At 44.4% G+C, this 19058-nt stretch overlaps 1 protein-coding gene across 1 annotated transcript; it reads left to right on the forward strand.

Moving 5' to 3' along the window:
* The first annotated feature begins 164 nt into the window (after nucleotides 1-164).
* Nucleotides 165-18794, forward strand: pkig (protein kinase (cAMP-dependent, catalytic) inhibitor gamma). Its single transcript, XM_046396632.1, has 3 exons — nucleotides 165-463; nucleotides 16466-16647; nucleotides 18101-18794. The coding sequence occupies exons 2-3, from the start codon at nucleotides 16494-16496 to the stop codon at nucleotides 18181-18183; spliced, it is 237 nt and encodes a 78-aa protein (XP_046252588.1). The 5' UTR covers nucleotides 165-463; nucleotides 16466-16493; the 3' UTR covers nucleotides 18184-18794.
* Nucleotides 18795-19058: the final 264 nt, after the last annotated feature.

Below are 19058 nucleotides of genomic sequence, written 5' to 3' on the forward strand. Positions count from 1 at the left end.
GTTTGATGATTGGGCTACGACTAAATAAAGCAGCCGTGACATGAAAGACAGCGTGAATCATCCATAAAAATCTAAATCAGAATATGTGTGAGTGTGTGATGTTGAGAGTGCAGTGTGGCGCTGGCTCCAGCCCACAGAGGAGTGGGAGCCTCCACAGGCTCGCTCTGATTGGCTCAGACAAGGCTAACTCCATTTTGGAAAACAGCTGTTTGAAGACACAACCTTTCCTCGTTGTTTTCCGACGGCGTCCTGAGGAAAAAAAAGAAACCCCAACATCCCGGCTTTTAACACACACTTCCTCGCCACAGTATTTTTATTTAATTATAATTTCCTCCAGGCTGCTTCAGTGTCTGCCCACTTCGGCGTGCTGCGTTTTTGTTCCACTGCCAGGAAACTTAACCGGGGATCCATGGTGTTAAATTTCCATTGTAACAAGTGGATAACAGGAGGCGACCCGACCAAGGTTAGTGGCGGTCTTTTCTGTCCATGTTACTGATCTGTGTGCGGCTCTTTTGTATATTTGTTATTATTATTATTTTCTTTGCCGTGCATTTGCGAGCTTTTATTGAAAAATGGTCGGGCGGTTGTAGTTTGAAGAGACCAGCCGCAGGGAGCTTCAAGTCACGAAGCGACGGGGCTTTTTACACGATTTTAATGAGGCATTTCTCCAGCCAGCACAACCAGAAACGTTAGACAAAACGTCTTTGTACGCAGAGCTTTGCTTAATGTACGCACTGAACGCATCAAAAGGCTGAAATTAACGTATTCGCCCCCCGTGTCGGTTAATGTTGCGTTATATTTTGAATGTTAATGCTATTCACATCTTTCCTCGAATTGCATTCAAATGTGTCCATCGTGCTGGTGTGTATTGTTGTGTGTGTGTGTGTGTGTGTGTGTGTTTGAAGGGCTGGCATGCACGTCCTTCCCACACATTAACTGCTGCATTCAGGGCAGCTAATGACAGCCTGGATAGCTTTTGAAAGCTCTCCTCCTCTCGACATCCACTGTGCTTTTCTGCTCCGTCAGTGCACCGAGCCAACCCTCCCCTCCCCTGCAAGCACTAATCAACGTGGGTCTCCTGGTCCCGGACTGGACAAGATAACAAAAGCACTGATGACAGCGGGCTGGGGGGGTTCATACAATAATGTGTCTGCTGAGAGAGAGAAGGAGGACCATGTCGGTGCAGTTTATTCTTCCTGGAGGTGATTGTTGCATGATGACAGGGCAGGATGGAGATGGGGCTCAGAGTTTCAGCAGCAGCAGGAGGAGGCTGGTGGGGAGCAGACTGGGACCCCCCACTTTGCATGAGTGTTGCTGGGCAAGGGCCAGCGTCACTGGGCATGGACGCTGGTGAAGATAAATACTGGCTTGTCGCCTGCCTGTGGGTTGTTGCTTCACTGTCGACTTGCTGTCTGACTGTAACCAAAACAGTCCTGTGCCTGAGCTCAGCCAGTGGTTAACAGGCAAAACTAGACATTAAAATGTACCAACAATCCTGAGCACATTAAAGTAGCACGACCTGTGAGCGTCGGAGTATAACAAGCAGCCTTATTTCAGACCAGTGTCAGCAAACAAAGCCGGACTGTGACATGTCTTTGACAGCTTCAGCTGGGATACGCACTGATTTGGCATTTCGTGTCTCGGGGAAGCAGCTGCACGCCAGTGATGACACTTTAAATGCCAGATTTTTCGAAGGAAAAGCAGGAAACTGTATGATTTTGCTACTTGTATGGCTGCAAGTAATTATTACTTTATTTTTTAATTGTTTTCTTGAAAAATGCCCAGCAGAGTTTTCTAAATATTATGGTTACGATATCAGATTCCTTCATAGCCTAAAGAAAACCAGTTTGTTGTCACTTCAGTTAGAAAAAACAGCCCATCTTCAACCAGTTTAGAGGGTGCAGCTTATTGGCCGTTAAATCTTCAGTTAAAAATTGTCATTTAAGCAAATGGTTTAATCTGTAAAATATCAAAAAACTATGAAAATGCATTTGTTCAAAATGCAGTTGGTAGCAAAATGACATGTAGGAGATGAAGCCACCCAGCGAGTTTGAATCTGTGCGATTTGGCCTTCTGTGAAATCGCTCTCTAGTGCTTCATCTCGCCTTTGTACCAGCAAACCAAACATGGTCTGTTATCCTTCAAAATGGCAGAGGGAGGTGGTGGTGGTGGGGGGGCGGCGGCCACAGAAGAGAGGGGAGTGATGGGAGAAAACATCAGCTACTCGCGGGACACGTGACGCCCTGCTGCCCATGGACAAAACCCCAGCAGAACCTTTCATCCTTTGCTTCAGTCATATTTCCTGATTCAAAACAAATCTGCACCGAGGAAAAAGCAGACGAGTTACCGTTAAGATTTGTGTTTTGGCTGTTACGAAGGCTCGTCCTCAGGGACCTTTAGGCGTTATGCTTCCTCTGACCTGTGACACCGGGTATTTGTGGATAGATCATGAGTAATCAGGTCATGCTAGTGGAGTTACGGTTACCTGCAGTGCTGCACGATCAACGCTCTCGCCAGCACGGCTCTCCTCCTCCAGCTCCTTCAGTAAATCGAAGTGCTGAGGCCTGCCAACGATAACATGATTAGCCTGAGAACATTTGGGCCCTTACATCCCCGTGCTGAGAGCCTGCATTAAGCACGCACGGCCGGGGTAGGATGGCTGCTGCGTGGTCGTTGCTGTCAGTTGTTTTTTTTTCTAGGTGGTCGTCAGATTTTATTTTATTTTATTCTCTGCCAGACAGCTCTCTCTCTCTCTCTCTCTCTCTGTATTCCTGTCGTCGTCCGACCGAAGGTTAGACGAGCTTTCCTCGATATGTTGTTATTCGCACGGATTATTTCATCCCTAGTTTGAGACTCCTGTCCTTTCAATGGGAATCTGAGGCAGCCAGATTCAAAGCTTCACAAGGGCGAGACATTACATGCTTTAGATAAAAATAGAAATCTATTCTCAGAATTGGTTCAAGTGCCTTTTGAGATTTCTTTGAGATTATGTCCACAATCTGTCCAGAGACCTTCCTATGTCAAAGACAACAGGGATCAGAGAACAACAGCCTGTAGCTGAGGCCATGACGGTGCAGCAGGGTTTTGGTACGATGTGAACACACTCCTCAGGGCCTATTTTTGTATTCCTCCCTCTGTGTAATCATGGGTTTAATGTGTACATATTTTGTGGACAGGGATTTGTCGGTTCAACTGCGCTGACCTCCAATCACATTCTTTGCTGTGTGTGCAGAGGAATTAAGCTCCCTGACTTCTCCATGAGGAGAAAATGAGTAGCATCGCCCTGGCCTTTATTACGCAGCAGACAGAAGAGGCTTTCTGATACACAAAGGGACACACAGATCACTGCCAGAGTCTCACGTTGTGAGAAAGAAATAATTATTTCCTCTCCTCTAATTTCAGCTTTCACTCATTGTCTGGTATTTTTTGCAGTATAAACGAAAGATGCACATAAACTTCATTTGACTCTTCTTTTATGTGAGACATCATTTTATAGTTCCTCTAGTTTAATTCCTTATTTTAAAGCATTTTGTAAAGACTGTTTTGACGCTGGCTCTACATCAGTGATTATCTTTCTGATGTTGACGATGACTGAGATGTTGCCACCTGTAATGGTCTACAGGCACATTTAATGAACTAGCCGTGCAGGTGCTATAAATAGCCACAGCCGCAGGTAATGGTCGTGTGTAATTATAACCACTCTGGCATTGCTGGATGAGATGTGCAGATGGGGCACGGTTGGTGCGATTGCACTTTCTCTTTGCCTTTCTTTTATCTGAGTGGTCCAACGAGGGGTGAAGCAGGCTGAATTACATGATATGATATGGAAATGAAAACCAGAGGTGTGCCGGTCCACTGGTTTCACTACATACCGCGGTGAAACACTGAGAAGAAAGCTTCACTTTACGCACGCTAGTGGAGCGTACTTTGAGTTGACATGCGGACAGCCAATCACTGAACGGACGAAACCCAAACAGCCAAACGTTTAACAGGTCGTGTAATGTACTTGCTTATATGCTTATGCTTATATTTTACGGCTACCTTCAAATTCTTGCCATATTTTACAAGATGCTCCTTTACCCGTTTAATAGATTTTATTACAACTAGCACAGGAAATGTAGAACTGACGCAGCTAATTTAAATGGCTCTGCTATGGACTGGCTACCAGCGTGTTGGGAAAAGCTCCAGCAGCCCCTGCACACACTCAGTGGCTATAGAAAATGGATGGATGTTACGTGTCCATTAGCTAACACCACATTTCTAAGACCCCAATGTATTTCCTGATGCGTGTCCTCCTCATCCTGACGGCTGAATTGTATGGCGAAGTTGATGAGTGGCAACACATCTGTTTCTCAGCATTAAGCCAGTCTATTTAATGTAGTTGCACCCTCTTGCTTAAGCCTCAGCATACATTTCACAGATAAGCATGAGGTGTTGAATAAGCACTGTTTTGAATCTATTTGGTGAGAGAATTTTTAATCAAACCTTATTATGTAAATGGATTCACAGCCACGTGAATTGGTTAGGAAGTAAAATCGACGTGTCCGCTTTCAGCAAGAGATGATGAGATGAGAATCTCTCTGCATGAAAAAAAAATTAGCTTTCATTTATTATAGAATGAAGGGCCTGGTTTGGATTCCATGAGATGTGAATAAAGTGCTAAAATCACTGAACTCTTAAAAGAGATGTGAGAGGAAGATGTTAGAGGGTAAAAGGAACATCGCGACCTTCGCTGTCTGACAGGCTTGTGATCTAATTTATGCTTTGCCACTCTGGGAATTCTCAGACTCCGTATTGCTTTAAAATATTTGATTGTTTTTCTGAAAAGGTTTTCATCCAGAATCCCAGCGGAGGGGAAACATTGAGCTCTGCTGATGGGAGGCTGCTCATCAGTGACTGTTATTAAAATTCACTTGGCAGTGATTTGCTAAAAGTATATCCATATCCTATTCTCCAGTCAGGGCAAATTAAATGTGTTAATTACTCTTAATAAGACAAAGAAACTGTTTGTTTCATGGCCTGTAGGTAAACTACCTGCTGTCAGTATGTAGCAGAAGGCTTGTCAGGCTTTTGCGGACAGGAAGCTCCACACACTGCAGTGACAACACAGTTACTCAGGTACCTCTAAAACACATTTTACAAGGATTTAATTTTATTTTACTTCATACGTCTACTTCACCTTTTTTTTTTTTTTTCAAGTATTACTTACTCCGATATCTTTGTTTTATGTTGCTACTGTTTGATTTTACATGCAAAACCTTCCATAAAATGCAACTTGTTATAGATGGTTTCTCAGCTTTTTGGGCTTGAGAGCCTTGAGGGTCTAGTCGGGGCACATTGTCAAAGTTTAGGTGACAAATACATCAAAGAGTGACTTCACTTCTGTACTTTCAAATGGTTTTGTTTAAATGACTTCTCGAGGCCAATAAATCAAAAAGATTAGGAATAAGTCCAAAACCCCACCTCAGTGATCATCCCACAGTCCTTCCTGGATGTGGTGTATCATCTGTCGACTGGCAGAAAATAAGCTGCCAACTCTTGTGATGAGAGATACATTTTGGTTATCTTTTAAAGCTAAGACATCTGCAGCTTCTAGCTTCTCAGCGTGAGGCTGCAGTTATTTTCTTTGTCTTATGTGATAGGCTGAATATCTTTGGGTTGTGGACAGGCAGGACATTTTTCTGTGTTTCTTTAACCTCACTTGCTGATCATATTTTTATCAGAATTCCTTTATTTATCCCTGAAGGGAAATTCTTATACTTAACATAAGTAGGTTTTGGCTGAAGGATTTTTTTTTTTATTTACTTGTATTTTTATGTTGTTGTATTTGACTTTAACTGGAATTGAGGATCTGAGAAGTTCTTCCGTCACTGTTGACAGCGTTAGTATCACAGTATGTTTGGTGTCTTGCACACCAGCTTGAATGAAGGCTCGTTATGTGGCTCCAGAGGAAAGCGCAACGATTGCCTCTGCTCTTTTTTTATTTCCTGTTTGCTCGCGAGGAGGTTTACGGATGTGCCTTTTTATCCCCGTCAACTCAGCAAATCGAATCGCACGACGCCCACATCCTCCTGGACTCGTAGGAGAGAAGTGTGATGAGATGTGACGCCGCTGAGTGGAACCACTTGGCAAACCTCAGACACAGCAGCAGAGGTCCAGTACAGGTGAGAGGAGCCACTCGCGTTCTTCGGCGTGAATACAGATCAGGTCTTCTAGCTTTGCCAGCAAATGCTCTTCATGGAGTGGAGGCAGTCGGGACACAGATTGGCTGAATGCTCATGTGCTGCTGCTTAGCTGAGGAGGATGTTTTATGTTTCTCATGTTCCCAAAAAAGTAATGAAAACACTGGAGCCAGTGGGGGATTTTCCTTATTTAGAAAGCACAATAAACATGCGTGCATTCCTTCCCAGCTCCTCTCGTCCTCTGTCATCCTCATGCCTTTTCTGTCTTCCTCATCTTCCTCCTCATTTTCTCCACACCTCCTGTCCTTGCTCCTCATCAGTCCAAGGGTCTTGTTCAGCCTCCTGTGTGTGCATGTGTGTGCCTGTGTGTGCGCGTGTGTGTGTGCACACAGAGAGCCTGGGAAAATGCAGGGCATAAACAACACAGCAAACAAACCACCTGCTTCCTGCCGAGGTCTCGTGTCGTTAATGTGGACAGAAATAGAAGCGGGCAACCTTGCGGTGGAATTGGATTGGATAGAATATGACGGTGGGAGGAAAATCACCAACCAGCACAGAAAGCGCCGCGCTTATAGATGTAGAAAGCAAGCCTGGCGACACCGAGGACGGACGATTAGGGACTCATTAAGCCGTTAGACCACTCACAGAAAGTGAATCTACAGTTAATTAAAAAGAAGTTTCTTTTGATGAAAATGCTAAACATTTTCCTTTGGTTGGTTTTTCTTTTGTCTGTTTTGTGAGAGTGAAGGGAATATCTTTGAGTTTTTTTGTGTGACTATGAAGTTTTTAAGACTAAATTTTTTTGGCCCAATTGTCTAATTGATTAATTGAGAAAGGAGAGAAATCAATAATCACATAAAGATTCAAATAAAGGAGCTTCTCAGATATGAATATTGATGAGTTTTCGCTGTCCTCTGGCTTTGTAAAATGAATATCTGCAGATTTTGGACTGGCAGGAAAATAAGCTCCACGTTAATCAATGAAGTTCCGAGGGTCTTTGTTCATGATCTTCTTCACAGCGGAGCTTCACATTTAGAAAGCCGAAACCAGATAACTTTTGGCTTTTGTGCTTCATTCAGTACCTGAAAAGATTATTCTGCTATCAAAATGCAGATTTACTTTGTGTTGATTAACCAATGAATAAATCATAAATTATCAAAAAATTAATTATTTTAGCTGTATTATGTTAATTTTGCTCTTTTTTAGCACTAAAGGACCATTTTATTACTTTTTAGCTCCTAATTAATTTTACCTTGAAAGGCTGCGACTAAGTTATTGTGATTATCGATCAGTTCCAATCCCCTGTGAGGCAGTTGTCGCCACATTATTTTCTGGATTCATCAGTTAAACCTTTGGTTCTATAAAATGTCAGAAAATAGTCAAACGGCCATCTTTAATACTTTGCAGCCTGACATGTTCACATGGCTTGTTTTCTCCAAGCAGCAGTCCAAGTCCCAGAGACATTTAACGTACAGTATCAAACAGGGAAATAAAGCACATTTTTACTTTTGACGAGCTGGAACGAGACAATATTGTCTTTGTCATTTCATGATGATGATTACTTAAATCGTTAGTTGATTATTAGAACAGTTGCTGACTAATTTTCTAGTGACCAACCAATCATTTCCTCTCAGACTAATGAAATGAAATCAAAAAATTTAAATGGTGACATTTCAAAGTTATGAAACTTAGTCTGAATATTTAGCTTCTAGCTCTGTAGCTCTCTTTTTGTCCTGTCCTGTCTGCTGTCTCAGGACTTTTCCAGTCTCAGTCACCCACATCTAAATATTTTCATCTTGGATGCTGCACCTTAAACGAAATGGACCCACGTCACACCCTGAACGTACAAAATCCCCCCCAGCTGCTTTACACACTCATAAATTAGTCTGGCTCCTTAAGTAAACACAGGAGTAACTGTTGAGAGATGTTCGCCTCGGGGAACATTAATCTGCTCCATGTTTGCGGCGTGAGACCTGGGGAATGTTATGTGCCAGTGCTGTCTGCGTTCAGTCACAATGAAATCCGTTCCTCCCGACACATTTGTTTTTGTCACAGCGCTGCCTGCGAAGCGTCTCGAGAGCGAGGAGACTCGATGTGAGCGGCCGCCGTTTGATAATGGGAGATGTGAGAGTGGGAGGTTTTTGGAGGGGGGTTGGGGGCTCGTAATCATGGCTTCGGTTTGGAGTCCGGTTGAAGCACCTGCTCCTGACTCAGCTGTGAATCATGGGTGGTTGATGAGACTCAGTCACACCCATCCTATTCCCACACACACACACACACACACACACACACACACACACACACACAAACCAGGGGATTCCCTACAGCTCGAGGCAGGCCATGTTGTTACAGTACACTCAGTCTCATGTGTCTGGCCGTCTGGCGACTTTACTCTTCATCGCCCGTACAGCATTGATCCATCGCGGTTTATTTGCAGGTTTTGGGCCACAGGGACACTCACAGCGAGGACATGGTGTTTCACATCTAACACCTGTGGTAATGTAACCTTCGCCTCCCTCCAAACACGGATATCTGATCCTGCGTGCGATCCTGTTACTCCACTGTGGTGCTTCTTTGTCGAGCGAAGGCTTGGCGATGTTGTGATCCTCTCGCCTGAAGAGCTGGTACTGGTTGAGGCAGCTGTTGCTAAGTGAGTTGTGCTAACACAAGGGAGCAGGGAAGTGCTGCCTGTCCCTTCAGTGTTGTTTACAGGTGAGGCGACTTAGTACATTAACTAAATTAATTTAAGACGACGCAGCTTGTGCTTAGTTAGTTAGTGTCACTGAGAGGAGGTCTGTCCTCAGGAAACATGTTAAGTAAATATTTTTTTCAGTTACTTTTCAGCTGCGGTGATCAGTGTGGGTTGTGTTTGCGCGGAGGCTGCTCGTGTGAATGTGATGTGGTCATTTGGGTGGGGTCACTTGTTGATGTCATTTTAATTTAATTTGATTTTAACAGGAGCAGTTTGACAGGTTGTGAAACAGGCTGGCTTTCTTTCTGAGAGGACGCCACGCCACAGCCAGGAGACGCAGTCCAGTGCTGGTTTGAGGCTGTCCTCAGGGGACTCTTGACCGTGACCCTGTCCTCTTGTTGTTATTGCTATACTTTTTGACATCATGAGGCCACACACAGACTCTACTGAGACGGGCCGTCCAGGTATATTAACGGCCACTAAAGTATACTTGTCGACCCATTTTAGCATTTTTTTTTTTAATCTGTCTGACAGATCAATGCCCTCCGTGATTAACATGTGAGTGAGTGAGACGCTGCCAGCTGATGTGTAATGGATTTCCTGTGTAGAGTTCAACAAGTTTTCTCCACCAGGCTTTGTCAGGTTGTTCGCTGTCAGCAGAGAGACGTTGACATCTCGCAACCTCAGCAGCTGATGCTGATGGTCACTCACAGGATGGGGGTGCATGTCGTTGTTGAACAGCAGCTCACCTGCCACACGTGACCTGGTGACCTGGTGACCAAAGCGGAGGAGACCCTCTGTGCCAAAGCACTTAACCACACAGGCTGCTTGTAAAAACTCTCATTGATTTTTCTGACCGCCGGGGCTCATGTTGCCTTTGTACCTCCCTGCATCTCTGACCTTCTAATCCCCTATGAGCCAGTTGTAGCCTGAAGTTTCTCAAGCAGGAAGCAGATCTTCACTCCTGCTGAAACCAAGGAATGATGAGGCCTAAAGCCAACAGCTCTGTGGAAAACTTCGGTTTTATAAACTTTACTTTTTTACTTGTTTACTTTCTATGCTCGTGTTAGAGGCCACTGTTTTGATTATTTCAGAGCAAACTCTGAAATCCCCTGCTTCCAGGTTCCCAAATGTGAATAGTTTGTCATAAGCTCAAATGACAGTAAACTAAATATGCTTGTGTTTTGACTGCTAGTCGAACAAAAAAAGCCTTATTTTTCAAGTTATCCACAACCTCTCAGAACTTGTAAAGAGACATTTTACAGATAATTGAGAAAATAATTTTTAGATTGATAATGAAAATAATTGAATCTCTGGGCTCATTTTTTTTTTTTTTTAGTTTTCCTGCTGTTCCTCAGCTTCTTAAATATGATTTTTTGTTTTTCTCTGTTTGATGTTATTTGTTTGTTCAGACCCAAATCACATGTCTGAGCACAGATCTGTAAGATGTGATTTGTAAGTGATCAGACCAGATTTTGGGTGTCCAAACTTCAGACTATCTTGGCCAGCTTGGGTTATCAAACTAGCTTGGCTTTCTGTGGTAGTGACGTAGGTGCCAGTAAATACGCCTGCTGGTGACGCTGATTTCCAGCGTGGACGCATGAGAAATTCCAGCTTTGTCTGCACAGGAGCCTCCCACTCAGTGGCAGCAGACAGTTTGTTTCAGCGTCTGTCCACAGTCCCTGGGTAGCAGCCTGGATTGTGCTTCTGATGCACTTCCGTCACTCTGGATGTGAACATGTTGTTCTGTGTCGCTTTGTGAGTGACAGAAAAGGCTCTTGGAAGTCCAATTTGAGTGGTCAGATTGAGACACATCTGTAGAAATCTGATTGGAAATTGACTTTCAAACCACCTCCAAATGCGTTTTTTGCTGTCCAGGCTTTCTAAAATCAATCTGGTCACATCTGAAAATGCTTAAAAACAAAAAACCCTCGGACTTCACTGTGGGCTTCACTGTAGCTTCACTTTAGGCTTAGGAAAATTGTTTTTCCCCTTCTATTTTACAAACAAAACAACGAATAATCCACAAATGAATCAGTATTGAATGTAGTCATTAGCATCGTGTCACTCATTTTGCAGCAAAGCCACTCATATGCATGTTTTTCCTTTCACCTTTTCTCTCATGAGCGACGAAGGCTGGGAATTGATCTCTGGATGCTCCGAGTTGTGAAGTGAGCAGCCTCAGCTTGGACTGCTCCTCTACACGCCTGCCGAGATGATCTGTCCAAGCTAAATTGATTTTTGATTTGGCTGTAGCTTTCTGAAGAGGCAGCCTCGCCCGGACCTTTTGTTTTATTCATTAGTTCACTCGAGACTTTTCCACAGCAGCGGATGCTAATAGCCTCAGTCAGGCTTCTTATCTCCTGTTCTTGGGCTGATTCATAATGCCTTCAGGCGTAGGAGCTCGCTGCGCTCATTTAGGACGGCAATTACATGAGAGTGGCAGCGATCGCTCCCTGTATCTCCGCTCAGAGAAAAGGAGATAGAAAATTGCATGGAGTATCCCGTGTTATCAGTGATAATTCTGCATGTCTGACAGAGGAGATGGAGACTTCTACTGTGGCTTAATAGCACGCTTGAAACTTTAAAGTGTCAGACAGAGAGAGGAAAAGGTGGTGGAAAGTTCTGTTGAGTGGACGAGATTTGAGTCCGTTGGTCTCCTCAGCAGGGAAAGTTTTCGCGGTGTAAAAGGCTGACTGCTCAGGAGCAGAAGTTATTTGCAATATTAACTTCACCAGGGGAAATAAGGGCTTCACACCCAGCCCCGGGTCCCATAGGAAGAGGAAGGATATGTGGCAAATATGTGCAGTAGAGTTGAATGGTCGGGGCTTTTATTTATTTATGGGAGGAAGGCCGGAGAGGAACGACAATGCTAATCCCAGCGAGGAAATGCAGCTCCCTCGTGGGCTCGTTGTCAGCCCAGCAGCTGCTGACATCATGTGAATAGACAGTGCCCAGACCACGTCTGACGGGGGCCGAGAGGCGGCGAGCTGAGGCACACTGGGTGTTATGGTGCTCTCGCTGTGAGGCACTCAGCAGCGGTGGGTGAATGGGTGTGGGTCCAGCAGTCCTGCTCTGCTCGAAGACAAACCAGAGAGCACAGATGAAGCAATCGTGACTAATTTGGTAAGATTGACTTTTACCTTTTGGTGTATTGTTTTACCACAAGAGCTGTAGTAGACTTGTGTTTTGTGCTGAAAGTTGATTGAAACAGCTGAAATGGTTAAAGGATTAATCACTCAAGTCACATTTCAAGCAGCAATGCCAGACATGCTGTGGTTACACCTTTTCACACGTGAGGATTTCATATTTTTCTGTTTCTTAAACCTTTGTGTTGTTGTGTTTTTGTGTAAGGCTTTGGGTTTTTGATATTTTAAGATATTACCTGACAGACTGTGACGGGCACTGTTTTAGGACTGCAAGTAATAATTACTTTCATTATCAGTTAATCTGCCGATTATGTTCTGAATTTGTTAATAAATCCTTTTTCATCTGGGAAATGTCAGAAAATCGTCACAGTTCTATCTTTTTTTTCTTTTTTGACATTTAATAAACCAAATGCCAAATTGAGACAGAAAATTACAAACAAATTGCTCTCTAATGACAATCATCATGACTCGCTTCTTGCTTTAAAGTATGACCGTATCACAGCAAACCTGAAGGCGGTTCTTAAGTATTCAGGGTTGAAAAGGCCAGTGGAAAAGTTTAGTAGCCTCGAGAGGCTGATGAGACTCGCGTCTACTGGAGGCTTTTTGCCTTGTCAATAAATGCAGCAGAATGAGCTAACATACTTGAAATTGGCTCCGTTGCTGATTTTGACATCCATTAGTGCCAAGTACACAACCAGCCTTTGTGTAGGTTATTACACATAATGTGAGTTTATTACACACAAATCAGGCTTAAAAGGCTCCAGCGGGATGGTAGTGAGCCTGCCTCTCAAATGCGCCCAGTGTAAGTGCCTGTGCTGACTCATACCCCCCCCGTGATCTCCCAGGCTTTTATTCCTAACATCTCCATGCCAGAAACCTCTCCTGTTACATGTCACCTCACACAGTGCGGCCACGTTCACGTTCGAACCTGTCGCGAAGGAAACCTCCCACGTTTTCCTTCCCACTGAGGTTACGCTGCGTGGTGTGTAGAAAGGACAATGCCGCTCCTTTATCTCAGGAAAAAACAGAATTACCAGAATTTCATCTGGGGATGTGTTCCTGAAATGAAAAATGACTTGCGTGGAGAGGATCCATGCAGACGGCTCAGAGCAGAGAGGAGGCTAAACTGAGTTCAGCTCCTGAGCCGAGCTGCAGCGATTTCCCTTTGAGGATTCGGTTGTTATTGTCCTGAGTGAAAAGACACACCTGTGACATTTATCGCGTGGCCGTGTTTCCAGCTGCAGCCGTGTGGAGTTTCCCTGCGTGCACACGCTCTGGCCTTTCACATGAAGGCTGCCTCTTTGTGTAATCGAGGACGTGAACTTTACGAGAGATGCGGTGCAAGTCATATTTCTGGAGTGCGGTCATGAGATACTGTGAAATTACAGTGTAAAAGCTGTGAATGATGCAAGGCTGGCATCATGGCTGTAACAGGGCAGAAATATTCCACATACAATAAACCTCCAGAGGACATGCTGTGCACAGACTGCATGTGTGCCACTTAAAAAGCAAATTTAGTTTATCTTTTGACTCATTTATTAAGCAAAAAGGCCAAACATTTGCAGGCTCCAGCTTCTCGATTTGTCCCTTCACGGTGAAGAGTTTGGTCCAGACCTGCTCCAATTGGAAAGTGTCATGAGATAACTTTTGTTGTGAATTGGTGCTATATAAATAAACTGAATTGAAAAAAATGAATTAATAATAATAACTTGTCACAGACATAATCATATAAATTATAATACTATACTGTTTAATGGTTGTGATGCAGTGATAGCATGACAAGGCAGGCACATCATTCCAAAGAGAAATTAACTTTTAATTCTTAAGAATTATTACTTATTCTCAAATGTTGAGTATGTTGTAAACTTGGACTGTTTGAAAACGTCCTCTTGTGCTCTGGGAAATTGTCACCGATATTTTTCACTCTTTTCTGATATTTAAAAACCCTACGTGTAACACCGATTATCATTTTATCCAGCTCAGTAAGCAAGAGCTGCAATTAATTCAGACACACAGAAGGTCATCAGTGTCTGTGCCGATCGTCTGCTTCCAAGTCACTTTACATGTTCATTTGCATTATACAAATCACAGCAGGTGAACAACAACAACAACATCAACAACCTACGCTGCTGCAGTCAGTCAGCCAGCGCGACAAAAACAAGTTCATCATCACAGGCCGCTCGGTGGATATCAGGGATAAAGTGATTTTTAAACTGCAGCGCCATTAAACTGCTTCTACCACAGCTGAGACCAGACAGTGAAGAGCAGGAGGCAGAACATCACCACCACCACCATCATCATCATCATCATCACCCCTCCATGGAAACCTGTTAATGATCTCATGGCAGGATTTGATCCACATGCGCAGGCAAGCCGGCTAATTAAACAAACAAATGGCAATTAGATGGGGCTCCCATAAGCCATATAACCACTGGGCCAATGGAGTAGAAAAAGGCAAACATAACACAGCACACCAACAAAGTCATCGCTGCACTACGTACACTCAGTGCTGGTTGATTAATAGACAAAGATCTTCTAATGGAGTTTTTAAGTCCGCTTTGAAAATGAATTGATTGGTTGTAAGGCTGGATGGTCATTTTTTACATTAGAAAGGTGCAGTTTTCATATCTCAGGAGGTGCAATTTGAAGCTAAGTAAGAGACTGTGGGCAGGCAGATTGTGTTACCTTTGGAGAAAAAAACAGCTGCTGCTCTTTTTCTGATTGTCTGCTGGATTTTTCTTCTGCCAACAGACTTTCAGCTCGATACAGTCTCGTATCAGTCGTCATCCAGATATCAAAACACAATTTTGTCATTATAACCATAAGCTCAATGGCCAAAACTGGTGAATGTCATGGTTTATATTCATATATTATAGCTTTTCTTTGGCTTACTGGCTAAAAATAAACGAGTGGTATATTTTCATCCTCACTAATGACTGCACAGTACTATCGGGGTGCCAGTCTGTCCGGGGATCACACCACCACCTGCAGTCGGGAACACATCGTGGCTCTTGTGTTTTAGTAGAAGCACTCGGGGAAAGGCCATCAGCCTGAACCCGCTGACATTTCCCGAGGTGCCGCTCTCACCTACATGGGCTTCAGCGTTGCCCTTTACTGCAGATTTCACATTCCCCAAAAGCACCGCCTGCGCCTGTGTGGCTCGTGACCCCTCAGGGAATGACCCTGGGTGCTTCCTTTTTGGCATGCAGCACACATACTGTACATAAGAGAAAGAAAACAATTGTGGGACCTTTTGAATGATCCTAAAAGAATGCGAGTGAGAGAGTTTGGGAACAGACTGGCCCTGGGTCAGCGTGTCGTAGCTGTGTCTGCCAGCTCGTTTTTATTCCTCTCTTGTTCTTCCTCCTGTTTCCCCTTCGAGACTCCAGCCTGCTCCATGTTTCTTAAAGATTCATAGCTGAGCCGCTCGGCCGTTCTGTCGGAGCTGAAGCGTTGCATGCTTTATTAGAGGGTGCGTCTGTGGCTGAATGTCGCTGGTTCTGCTGCCCGTACGCAGCAGTGAGGTCTGATCTGTCTGTGCTGGCCTGTGGGGGCTCTTCAGGGACTGAAGCTGCTGGAGGGGAGCAGCTGTGACGAAATTTGCGGATTCTGATGGAGTTTCGCTCGGCGTCCTTCTGCTTTTCTTTGCGTCAGAGGACTTCATCCTGCTACCACTTTTTTCTTTTCTTTTCTTGTCCTGGTAGAGTCTTGTTTTTTATCCTCTTCTCTAAGGATTTACCAGCTGTATAGTGTTTTAGAGGTTGGCAGGATCCATGACCTAGTTAAATATGGACTGAGAACAGGAAACAAAAAAGGAATGAATGGCTAATGGGAGCTCTTCTTACTTTCTGGCCCCGCCTCTCCTCGTGCTTTGAATGGGTTCATATTCGTTAACACTTGCTTGCAGTACTGATCAGTGCTCTTTCCACCCCTCCCTGCCTCCCTTTTGGCTAAACCCTGTCTCTCTTGGTACCTTCAGGACCAAAAAACGGATTCTAGCAGAGATCTGTTACTGTACAAGGGGGAGATTTTGAGCACTTTTGTTTTCCTGATGTAATTAGGACAAGCAATTAGCACAGATGTCAGTAGTGCCATTAATCGCTGAGCAGAAATAGAAATGGAGATCATTAACACGTTCTCTCTTCTTTTTATTAAATCTCTCACAACTGTCGGCCATTCAGGTTGCAGAAGTGCTTCTGAAGTGCCCCCCTTTCTGCCCACTCTCTCGCTCTGCATTGGTCATCCGGACTCGCCTCTTAAATAGCTCGGCACTGTGATGTTTTTCTGGTTTCTAGCCAGTATTCCTGTGTATCACGTTGATTCTACTGATGTAGAGATTCGCAGGACGCGGTGGTTCGTCCTCCCACGAGTGAGCAGGGTGATTTATGTGCTTCTTGCAACACCTCCACAGCCATCTGACTTCCCTCTCCTCCCCCTGGCAGGTGTAATGAGAGCGCTGGTCATGGACAGATGATGGACGTGGAGACGTCATACTCAGACTTCATCAACTGTGATCGCACAGGCCGCAGGAACGCAGTGCCCGACATCACAGGGGAGGGGGAAGCAGTGGCCAGCACCAGTGAACTCGCCAAAGACCTGGCGGAGATGGACCTGAAGGCTGCAGGTCAGTAAAGCCACATCTGGATACATACCTGGATCTGCATACCTGGCATTCACAAAGAGATTTAAGACTGGTCTGTGCTGTCTGAGTCTTTGGATTAGTCTAATACAAGTTAGGTAGTTTCAGATTTTAGTTTTTGGGATCCTGATCCTCCTGAACATTAAGCTCCAGTCAGTCAAAGTGGACGTCTGACATCCGGCTTGGGATTCCTGTGTAAACTATTCTGCAGTAGTTACGTTTCTTTATCGGCTCCACTTCTGGTAAAAGACAAACATAGATAGATTTCTGCTGTTGGTTTTTGTTCGTGGCCTCCAACGTGACACACCAGGGGAAAAGAAAAAACAGAACAGCAAACTCAGCAACTGACGATGGGAAAAGAGTCAGTTGCCTAATTTTAGCAGCAGCATTTTACCCTAATTTAAACATCCCTCATATACGTGTGAAAAGGCTTTAGTGAGACAGTTGATGACGAATCAGGTGATGGAGTTATTACACTTCTCCCCTTTCTAATGAAGCCCTCTTCATTACAAAGTGAGCCACACTTCTCTCAGGCTAATTCAGAGCCCCTTGTGTTCGTGTTACAGTCATGGATTATGTGTTAGCAGTGGCACGGCATGGCCAAAAAGAGGAAATCATGACTCATTATTTGTTTTTCTAACATTGTTTTAGAGTTTTTTTTAAAGGAGAGAGTGTTGGAAGTTACAGCAGTTAGTTAGCAGAAGTCCACATCGGCTCAGATGTGCTACGTGTCCACACTGTGTTACTGGTAGTTTTTGTATCGTTAGACTTTTTGCTCTACAACATCCTCATAGCTGGTGAATTCTTCAGCATTTTCTGGCAGAGCTCAGTGCTTTGACCTGAATGACGGCAAATTCGGATGAATTTAGACGTCTGACTTTTAGTTTAGTCAGAGTCCGTCTTTGTGAAGCTGTCCTCTGGACCTCAGTGCACCAGAACATCAAAACACTAACAGGTGGTGTTTCTCAACTTGTGGTCTCAGTGAGACTTGATTGTTGCGCTTTGTGGCCGTGCCGTTAAATGAGTCGTGACAGACAGTCTTTGCTTCCTCCACCCTCAGCAGAGTGTCGGGTTGTCAGGAGGAACATGTTTGAATGTGACGCAAATGTTCACAGTCTCACCATTGTGTATCACGTCGTTGTTGCTGACTTCCCTTCCAGTCAAAGACAAGTTTCCCATGACTTGATAACCACTATGACTGCTATAAATCAAACTGCTCCGACTCTGGTCTGGTGGGAATCCTCCGAATTGGAAATAACCTCATATCATGCTTGACACTGTGTTGCTGCAGGAAGTTGTAGTTCCTTCCTCAGGATTGTCATTATTTTTTTCTTTCTGGAGACTGAAAGCAGATTTATTGGCTGCTGTTAGGAATGCCAAACCTCTTTTGAGCTTGATAATATACACAATATTTCACAGCTTTCTTTCTTTTCTCTAGAAGGAGACCCGGGGGCCTCACCGGCCCCCGAGGCCGAGGGCTCCACCAGCCAAGACGCCCAGGGAGGTGGAGGCCCGTCCTAAACCCGGCCAGGGACAGAAGGGGGGGCAGAGCCAAGGAGTGAAAAGTAGAGAGGAAGCAAGTGGAAGTGGAGAGACATGGAGAAAGGGAAGAGAGAGTGTATATTGGCTGTCCTGAGTGGACATGAGGACACCTTCGCTCACTGCCGGCCTGTTTGGAGCTTCAGCGGCCCAAATGTGCGCCTTTTCATTTGGATCAGACTGTAACTTGGGGAGCAGACCAGAGTAGGACTGACAACTGAGATGCTGCCCCTTCGGCTTCATCCTCTGTTAGTCATTTATAGTCCCGACGAGACAAGAAAGCACAGAAACCTTGAATTTACGTCTGCGCAGATGGACTCAGCTGAACAGGATGCATTTATAACACTCAAAACTTTGTCGCAGCCTAACGGGGAACTGTGTCGTGGCGGGCGTGTTCATAATCATCTGTTCGTCATTTTCTTTCTGTGTCCACGTGTGTGTTTGATCATCGTCGAGTCTCTCTCTCTTTTTTTTAGTAACATAGTCGCCATTATACTGTCGTGTACGGACTTCATATTTATTGCTAAGTGTTCAGTGATAACTTTGTGATAGCAATCTTCTTTGTGTAATAAAATACTTAAGAATTACTGTAACATTTGTATTTTATTTTTTATTTCACACGAGGACATCTTTCAGGTTTCTGTTGATCTGCACGCAGCAGGTTTATGGGCAGCCGGGGTCCAGCATTAAGGAGTTCAGTGCTGAGATGTTCCAGAGCCATAAATATTATTGAATGCAGCTTTTGTGTACGTTAGCGTGGCCGCAGGAAGCCAGTGCTTACATTTCCACTTCGCATGGTCCCTCGTGTTCCCATTAATCTCTTTGTACAATAAAGAAACAGAGGATGACGGAGCAGT

Source organism: Scatophagus argus, chromosome 8 (assembly GCF_020382885.2).
Source record: "Scatophagus argus isolate fScaArg1 chromosome 8, fScaArg1.pri, whole genome shotgun sequence".
NCBI lineage: Eukaryota > Metazoa > Chordata > Actinopteri > Scatophagidae > Scatophagus > Scatophagus argus.

Excerpts from the sequence above, each read along its gene's own strand:
- pkig (XM_046396632.1), top strand. The coding sequence starts at position 16,494 with ATGATGGACGTGGAGACGTCATACTCAGACTTCATCAACTGTGATCGC. Across the intron at positions 16,648-18,100 it reads GATGGACCTGAAGGCTGCAG|AAGGAGACCCGGGGGCCTCA; the intron begins GTCAGTAAAGCC and ends TCTTTTCTCTAG.